The following is an 8,485-nucleotide window of genomic DNA, read 5'->3' on the forward strand; positions in this document are numbered from 1 at the left end:
CCAAACTGTCTTCTCTTTGAGTCACCCCCACCCACCCCACCCCACCCCAACCCTGCTCTTATTTCGGACGGCGTTCTTTTGGTTTCTTAAGTCAACTTCAGTCTCTTTTTCTCTGCCATTTGGGCTTCATTTTGCTCATTGACTCAAACATGAGCCCAAAGCTGGATTTAGAATTCCCTCCTCAGTATGACCATATTTGTTCAGAGGTTCATTGAGCCACTAGTTATTTCTGGCATGTCTGCATGTCTTTTTTTAAAATGACTATTTTTAAAGGCTATGTAACCAGGACACGAGGGCAAAGAGAACCTAAGCGTAGATTTCCCAGAACGTGACAAGGATGGAGGGTGGTGGCAGCAGGAGAACCCTGGAGCACTGGGTCCTTCTGGACATCAGCCCCTGACCACCTCTCCACCCGCACTACAGACATATACAAGGTGGCTCCTGGAGCTGAGGGTTGGAGTTCTGATGGGGGAGGGAAGGAAGGAGATGGTCAGAGATGCCAAGAACATATCCTACAGGCTAAATAAGCCAGGGTGTTGTTTTCCTAGTCTTCTGTGCTTCTCTGCATATGCATGTATATTTGTGTGTGGATGGAAACATATGGGGGGGGGAACCAGAGGACAATTTAGGGTGTCGTTCCTCATGTGCTATCTACCTTTTTTTCTTTTTTTTTAAAAATGTGTATGAGTGTCTTAGGGTTTTACTGATGTCAACAGACACCATGACCAAGGCAACTCTTCTAAGGACAACATTTAATTGGGACTGGCTTACAGGTTCAGAGGTTCAGTCCATTATCATCAAGGCAGGAACATGGCAGCATCCAGGCAGGCATGGTACAGGAGGAGCTGAGAGGTCTACACCTTCATCTGAAGGCTGCTAGCAGAATACTGGCTTCCAGGTAGCTAGAATGAGGGTCAGTGTCTCCTACTCTGGATAGTGTCAATTTGATCATGGTTAATCTCTTGTCCCTCCTGAAGATGTGATTTCACTTTACAACATACTTAAGAATATAGGATAAGGTCTGGAGAGATGGCTCAAAGGTTAAGAGCACTGATTGCTCTTCCAGAGGTCATGAGTTCAATTCCCAGCAACCACATGGTGGCTCACAACCATCTGTAATGGGATCGGATGTCCTCTTCTGGTGTGTCTGAAGGCAGTGACTCTGGTGTGTCTGAAGATAGTGATGGTATACTCAAATACATAAAATGAATATATATATATATATATTTATCATATATATCATATGATATATATATATATGATAAGTCAGATATGGGAGCTCACACCTTTAATCCCAGCACTGGGATTAAAGAGGCAGACAGATCCCTGAATCCAAGACCAACCTTGTCTACAGAGTGAGTTCCAGGAAAGCCAGAGCTACACAGAGAAAACTTATCTTGAAAAAAAAAAACATGAAAAATTAAAGAATGCAGGATAAATGACAAAGAAGAAGGACTTGAACAGTTGTTTATTCCCAAGCCCTGCTCTATCCATCTGGCTCATGGACTTCAAACCAAATAAAGCTTTATAAAAACTGGCTTCTGGCTGGGTGTAATGGCTCATGACTTTGATCCCAGAGCCATGGAGGCAGAGGCAGGTGTATCTCTGAGTTTAAGGCCAACCTGATCTACACAATGAGGTCCAGGCCATCGAGAGCTACATAGTAAAACCCTACCTCAAAACACAAAGACAACAGAAAAACCCTCTGGGCCATGAGGGTGAGGGTCAGCTAAAACGCTATGGTGCCAAGATGCCTTCTCGATATTGACATTTATATTCATCTGGACTAATGCTGCTCACAGCCTTTAGAGGAACCTACTTTGTGCCTGTGTGTGTGCACCACAGCATTGGGTGGAAGTCAGGGGACCACTTGTGGCATCCACTTCCTTTCTTCCACCATGTAGACCTCAGGGGTAGATCTCAAGACATCAGGCTTGACAGCAAGAGTCTGGCCCGCTGCACCATCCCCCACCCCATTACTACTGCTATTATTATTATTATTATTATTATTATTACTATTATTATTATTATTTAATTAAAAGCAAATTGGACAGTAAATGGAAAAAGAAATCAAATAAAAAGATCGTGACTGTTCCCTCGGAATGGTAAAGGAGGTTTATTGTAGATTTATGTGGGAAAGACTAGCCAGAAGCAAGGATATGTGGGAGAGTCCAGAGTGGGCATGAGCAGAGCCATGTGAGGAGAGGAGTGAGGGAAAGGAAGAGGGGAGAGAGGGGAACCAGGTGCAGCAGCCAGGAAACCCAAAGATACAAGGAGGGCAGTGAACCAAAATGGTTGGACTCTATAGGGAAGAGCAGCCCAGCTTCCTGTCCTGCCTGGAGAGTTCAGGTTCAGGGCGGGGTATGCCAGCCAGGAGAGGAGGACCCCATAACAGGTGCAGGGAGAAGCTGGGAGCCAGGTCTGCTTTGATATGTTAAAGAGGCACCTCAGCCATTTGTCCCAGGTTTGAAAACCATAACAGACATAGCATAAAATAACCCACGGGGTTATGAAAAATACCAAGTTTCTTTGCAATAAGATTTGATTTTGGTGAAAAAAATCACCTCTCTGCCTTTTTCTGATGAATCTGCCAGCCATGCCATTGTCTTCTGGGCAGACCATGAAACTGGCACAATGCGGGTCCTGTGTGTGTGTGTGTGTGTGTGTGTGTGTGTGTGTGCCTGTGTGCCTGTGTGCATGTGTGAGTATGCCTGTGACTGTGTGTGTGTGCCTGTGTGTGTGTGTACCTGTGTGCATGTATGAGTATGCCTGTGACTGTGTGTGTGTGCCTGTGTGTGTGTGTGTGTGTACCTGTGTGCATGTGTGAGTATGCCTGTGACTGTGTGCGTATGTGTGTGTATACACTCAACAATGGTGTCTTTTCAGGGGACTTGGGACAAGCCGTTCGTTCCTCATCACCTGGCAGCGGGCCTTGTGTTTGGGGACTGTGCTTCTGGGACTAGGTCTTCTGTGCTGAGTGGTTATGAAGCCGCTTTGGAGAGCAGTCTGGGTGTGAGCTACTTCAGACTTCCCCTCCTTCCTCATGCCAGAACAATTTGCTCTTTCATTCCTTCAAAGATGCCTCTGTGATGCCAGACGTGAGGATGAATATCCGTGTTCCCAGCAATTCAGGAGATTATGAATTATAGGCTAGCCTGGTCAACAGAGCAAGACCTTTTTTTTTTTGGTTTTTCGAGACAGGGTTCTGTGTAGCCCTGGCTGTCGTGGAACTCACTCTGTAGACCAGGCTGGCCTCGAACTCAGAAATCCTCCTGCCTCTGCCTCCCAAGTGCTGGGATTAAAGGCATGCGCAAGACCTTCTTTAAAAAAAAAATCAAGTATTTTTCAAATACTTGTGATAGGTCTTCTTATCCTACCTTAGAGATTCAATGTCTGGATTCCTTCCTTGGAGCAATCCATGGCCCGTGTCGTAGTTTTTTTCTGCATAGTAGACCACCCTCTCACCCAAACCCTACTGCTTAATCTGTACTCAGGGAACTCAGTGGTTAAAAACACTGCCTGCTCTTCCAAAGGACCCAAGTTCAATTCCCAGGACCTACACAGAAGCTCACAACCATCCCTCACTCCCTGACCTTCCACTTTTGAGACAGGGTCTCACTACATGGCTTAAACTCAAACTCGCAGCCCTCCTACCTCATTATCAAATGTTGGAATTACTGGCATGCACTACCACACATCATTTTTTTGTATGTTATTCTAAGTGGTATCCTTTAAACTGCTAGTTTTCTGGAAATCTTTTTTTAAAAGTTGTTTGCTCTTCTTTTTTTAATTGGAGTTTATTGGAGTCGTTTATAGGAACATGAGTGATGTAAAAGCAGCTGCATCACCATAAATCCCACCCCAGTGTGGGTGATGACTCATGAGAGTAAGTTTTTTATTTCCTGTGTCTTATAATCTCCCTGTATTCTTTTTAAAATTATTATTACCTTATTTTTTTACAGTCCAGTCGGTAGCCTCCTCCTGGCTTGCCCTCCCACAGTTCCTCATCCCATTCCTCCTCCCCCCATCTTCAAGAGGATGTCCTCCCTGTCCCACGCCCCAGACCTCCCCACTCCCTGGGGCCTCAAGTCTCTCGAAGGTTAGGCTCATCTTTTCCTACTGAAGCCAGACCAACCAGGCAGTCCTCTGCTGTGTATGTGTTGGGGGCCTCAGACCAGCTTGTGTATGTTGCCTGATTGGTGGAAAACGTTGTTTTCTACTATATAGAAATATGCTTGGTTTTTAAACACTTCATGGAGCCCCAAAGCCTACGGTAAGCTCTTATTTTAGTTATAATGGCCTAAGCATCCATTCTTCGGGAGTGAGTATGACTCCCAAGCGACAACACCTGTTCCAGTCTCCATGGTCTGCCCCCCTTCGGGTTTTCCACATTGACTCCATGTCTTTAGATCTAATGAGGTTTCTCCTCTTTCCTTCCAGATGAGGCCGAGGCCCACATTGACTATGAAGAAAATTTCCCCGATGACAGATCCGTGTCATTCAGGGAACTCATGGAAGACTCCCGCGCAGAGGGAGAAAAGGAAAAGGCTCAGGAAGACGCCTCTGACGAGACACCAAAACAAGATCGGCTGGTCTTCACTTCTGTCTCTAAAGAAAATATAGCCCAGGAAAAAGCCTTTGTGCCAACCACAGGCTGGCCAGGCGCTGGCAGCAGTGTCCGCACAGACTGGCCAAGGTCCCGCCTACACCGGAAGTACTCCCTCTGGTTTCCGGCCGAGACTTTCCACAAGCCAGAGCTGGAAAAGGATGAGGGAGATGAGACCAAAGAGCCACTTCCTGCCAGGGACAATCACAGTGAAGAGAAACCGGCCCCAGAAGAGTCTGAAACGAGGCTGGTCTATGCCACCACCTACAGCCCCTCAGAGCCATTTGTGGACAGGAATGACAGCAAGGCGGAGGACCCTGGGGTGAGCAGCAGCGATGATTCCTGGTTAGACGGCTACCCTGTGACAGATGGGGCTTGGAGGAAGGTAGAGGCTGGGCAGGAGGACGATGAGGACAAAGGGGATGGGTCAGTGGGACCGGATGAAAGGGTCCTCATGACTCCTGATCAGCCTACTGGGAAAGCTAAAGAGCACGAGAACGTCACCGTCACACCAAGCGAATCCGTGATACACAGCTCCGTCCGTCCATCTCAAATGCTCGACGTAGAAGCTCGGGTTCCAGGACCCACCAATGTGTCTGAGACTGAGAGTGCCCATACCAGGGATGTTGATTCGACCAATTCTCCATCAACTATGCCTCGGAGAGTCACCACACCGCAGTCACCCACGGCCACCTCACCCTATGAACAGACCAACTCCACCCAAGAGACAGTAACAACAGCCCTCCAGCCGACACATGAACACATCCCCTCGACTGATGTGGAGGCCACTCAGCCTCCAGCGGAGGTCACGGCCCCTGAGGTTCAGGATAACTTCCCGTACCTGCTGTCTGAGGACTTCTTGGGACAGGAGGGCCCTGGGCCGGGTGCAAGCGAGGAGAAGCTCTTTCCAACCTCGGCACCGTGTGTGGGGGATGCATGTCCCAGCTTCAGGAAAGGCCCGGTGATCGCCACCGTCGTCACCGTCCTGTGTCTACTGCTGCTCCTGGCAGTCGTGGGAGCCGTGTGGGGCTACCGCAGGTGCCAGCACAAGAGCTCCGTCTACAAGCTGAACGTTGGACAGCGGCAGGCTAGACACTACCACCAGCAGATTGAGATGGAGAAGGTCTAGCCTCTGTCAGCACCGGCTCTCACAAAGCCGCTGGGAGGAAGATTTACTGTGACTGGTCACACTGATAATTCTCGGGATCTGAGGTGGAAAGGGTTCACCCTCGGGAGTTCAAGTCTTTCTTCTATAGAGAAGTGTCTCTGGAGGGGCCTAAAGGGCAGAGAGGGTTTGGTGATGTCATTGTCCGAATCCCAGACCTCTGCTTTGGCCCTGTTCCAATAGAAGGTTGGGGTGCAGCTGTGTTAAAATCACCTATTGTTTCGTCTTTAGAGACAGGATCACAAACTGCACGCTCCAGGGCTGGCAGTTCTCTCAGGGTTAACTGTTTTCTCTGAACTCTAGGAGGAAGGAATGATTCGGAAGCAGGAAATGTTTGAAGAAGCCCTCAAAGACTGCTTTATTAAATATGGGTACTGCTGGGGAATGAATAAAAATGGACATAGACAGCCTTGGACTGATCCATCCCAGCCATTGCTTATCACAGTGACCACTGAGTGGTGTCTCAACAGTGTTTCTGGAAAGATGGTCCTCCGACCGGGGCACACCACCTGGGGAGTTGTTGAAGATCTGGCTGGGCCAGCTCTGAGCTCAGTCCTCAGGTAGTTCTGCTGTTAAAAACTGTTGGCTTCAGTCATCTGTGGTGATCGTGGAACCCAGGAAGGCCTGGAGACAGGGGATTGAGTACCACCCACGCCCTGTCTCGCCTGGCCTCGGCATCTCACAGCAGCATGTAAAAACGTCACCTCTGGCTGTCTCCAAGGTGTTAGTGAAGGTGTAAGAACACCATGGTTTTCTATCGGAGTTACATTCTTGAAGGTGTGAAAGTGATGGAGGTCATACATTTTTTTTTCTGAGGCACCACGGGGAGTGTCTGCTTTTGTGTGGCACCAGAATTCCTGATCTGTGTTTATGTTGGTGGTAGTTTTACAGTTGAGACGCAGGTGGACAGGGAGTGTGGCCCAGCAGCAGAGACTCTGGCAAGCTGGTGTCAGGTGCTGGGTTCAATCTCTGGGTACAGTGTAACCCTCACCCTAAAACAAAAAAAGTTGGTGATGGGTCTTTTGCCAAAGGAAGAAAAAAGATCTCACGATGTATTTTCTGTGCTGTCACCTGCTGGATTCAAGCTTTGGAAAAGAACAACAGCTATGGAAAAGTATGATACAATACAAAATCCCAGGGACCATAACTGGGTCACACAAAGGCTTGAGGGGACCAACAAGGACATGTCTGCTCCAAAGGGAGCAGAGGAAGAAGATGCTTTTGTATGTAGCCAAAGAACTTGACGGAGTAAACCCAGAGACTGTACATTTTTAAATCAGATTCGAATCTCTTGTGAGATAGCATTTCTATTTTTATGACCAGTTATGTAAAATAACCTTTGTCTCCACACGGGGATGGTGTAAGTAACTAATTAAACCCAGGACACTGAATTTATACCAACACATAAGTAGATGGTATTAATACAAATGTCTTAATAAGTTCATTATAAATTATTAACCCATGTCAATGCGTCCTTCTGTAGACACGGACTGTAAAGTCAGCACAGCACGCTAGCTCATACATTTTCCCAATTTGCTGTCATCCTAATTAATATGAAAGAACACGAGGCTGCTCACCAGAAGGGCATGGGTCTCTGGCTCACCAAGGAACCTAAGCTGTCATTGCAAAAGCGTTGAGAATGGTAATGCTTATGAAAATGGAGAGGAGGAAGGGTTTCATTAAGACAGAGCTTCTGATATATGTAAAATAAAGTTATTTCCCCCAACACTTGATAAATGTACTGAATTTCTACATGACTGGACCTCTTTTTAAACTTGTGTGTGCACACATGTGCTGTGTGTGCATTTGCGACTGTAGGGGGGGGGGGTCAGAGGGCAATCTCAGGCGTTGATCCTCACCCTCCACATTGTTTGCCACAGGGTGTCCTCTTGTTCACGCATACACCAGGCTAGCTCTCCTGCCCCTGACACATATCTCTCTGTAGGAGCACTCAGAGTACGGATGTAGTCCACTCCTGTGCCTGGCCTGATAGGGGTTCTGGGCTAAGCACCTCACCATTAAGCCACCTCCCCTGCCCACCATGACATTTTTTTTTTTTAAGTATTCACTAATAATCTGAAAAACAATGTCTTAGTGCTTGCTGTGTACACAGTGGCTCTCTCTAACCCTGACCTCAGCTTCCTTTCCTCCTGCTGCAGGATTTGGGGGGAGGGGGTGGGTACAGAGTTCTCCCCCCAACACACACATCTCTCCTCCTTCCATCTCATCATGCCAATCATAAAGGAATTTGGAGAACGTGCTAGAAGTATAGAATGTGAGCCTTCTCCAGCTCGGCTGAGCTAGAACCTGCACGGAGCACGGTGCCCTAGTAATGAGTGTTCGAGGCCAGGTCTGAAAGACCACACCCAATGCCTCCCTCCTCTCAACAGTCAGAACTCTCAGGAATAATTAAGGAAGGGTAGACAGAGGTCTGCAAATGTGCGGGCTGACGGAAGGACCAACGCTTGGTAGGGAGCTAGCAGGGTACTCAGTGACAGCCTGGGCAACTGGAAGGACCCTGGGAGGGGAGCTCTGGCCTGGGGGAAGATGCAGCGGAGGGCCAGCCAGGACCTGGAGCAGTAGGGGATAAAGACCTGACCACCTCTCTCTTCAGCACATGTGTGCTGTTGGCAACAAGAAGAGGCAGATAGTCTATACCATAGGGGGAGGGGGAGGGGAGGGAAGGAGAGCCCAGATAGTCTATACCATGGGGG

General features: G+C 48.1%; 1 protein-coding gene across 1 annotated transcript in view; it reads left to right on the top strand.

The window, feature by feature from the left end:
* Susd5 (sushi domain containing 5) overlaps positions 1–7,510 on the top strand; it is a 44,879-nt gene extending 37,369 nt beyond the window's left edge. The window contains exon 5 of the mRNA XM_031345504.1: positions 4,441–7,510. Coding sequence (XP_031201364.1) covers positions 4,441–5,735 — 1,295 coding nt within the window. The 3' untranslated portion in view covers positions 5,736–7,510. The remainder of the gene's footprint in view (positions 1–4,440) is intronic.
* Positions 7,511–8,485: the final 975 nt, after the last annotated feature.

The sequence above is a fragment of the Mastomys coucha genome, unplaced genomic scaffold (genome assembly GCF_008632895.1).
Source record: "Mastomys coucha isolate ucsf_1 unplaced genomic scaffold, UCSF_Mcou_1 pScaffold23, whole genome shotgun sequence".
NCBI lineage: Eukaryota > Metazoa > Chordata > Mammalia > Rodentia > Muridae > Mastomys > Mastomys coucha.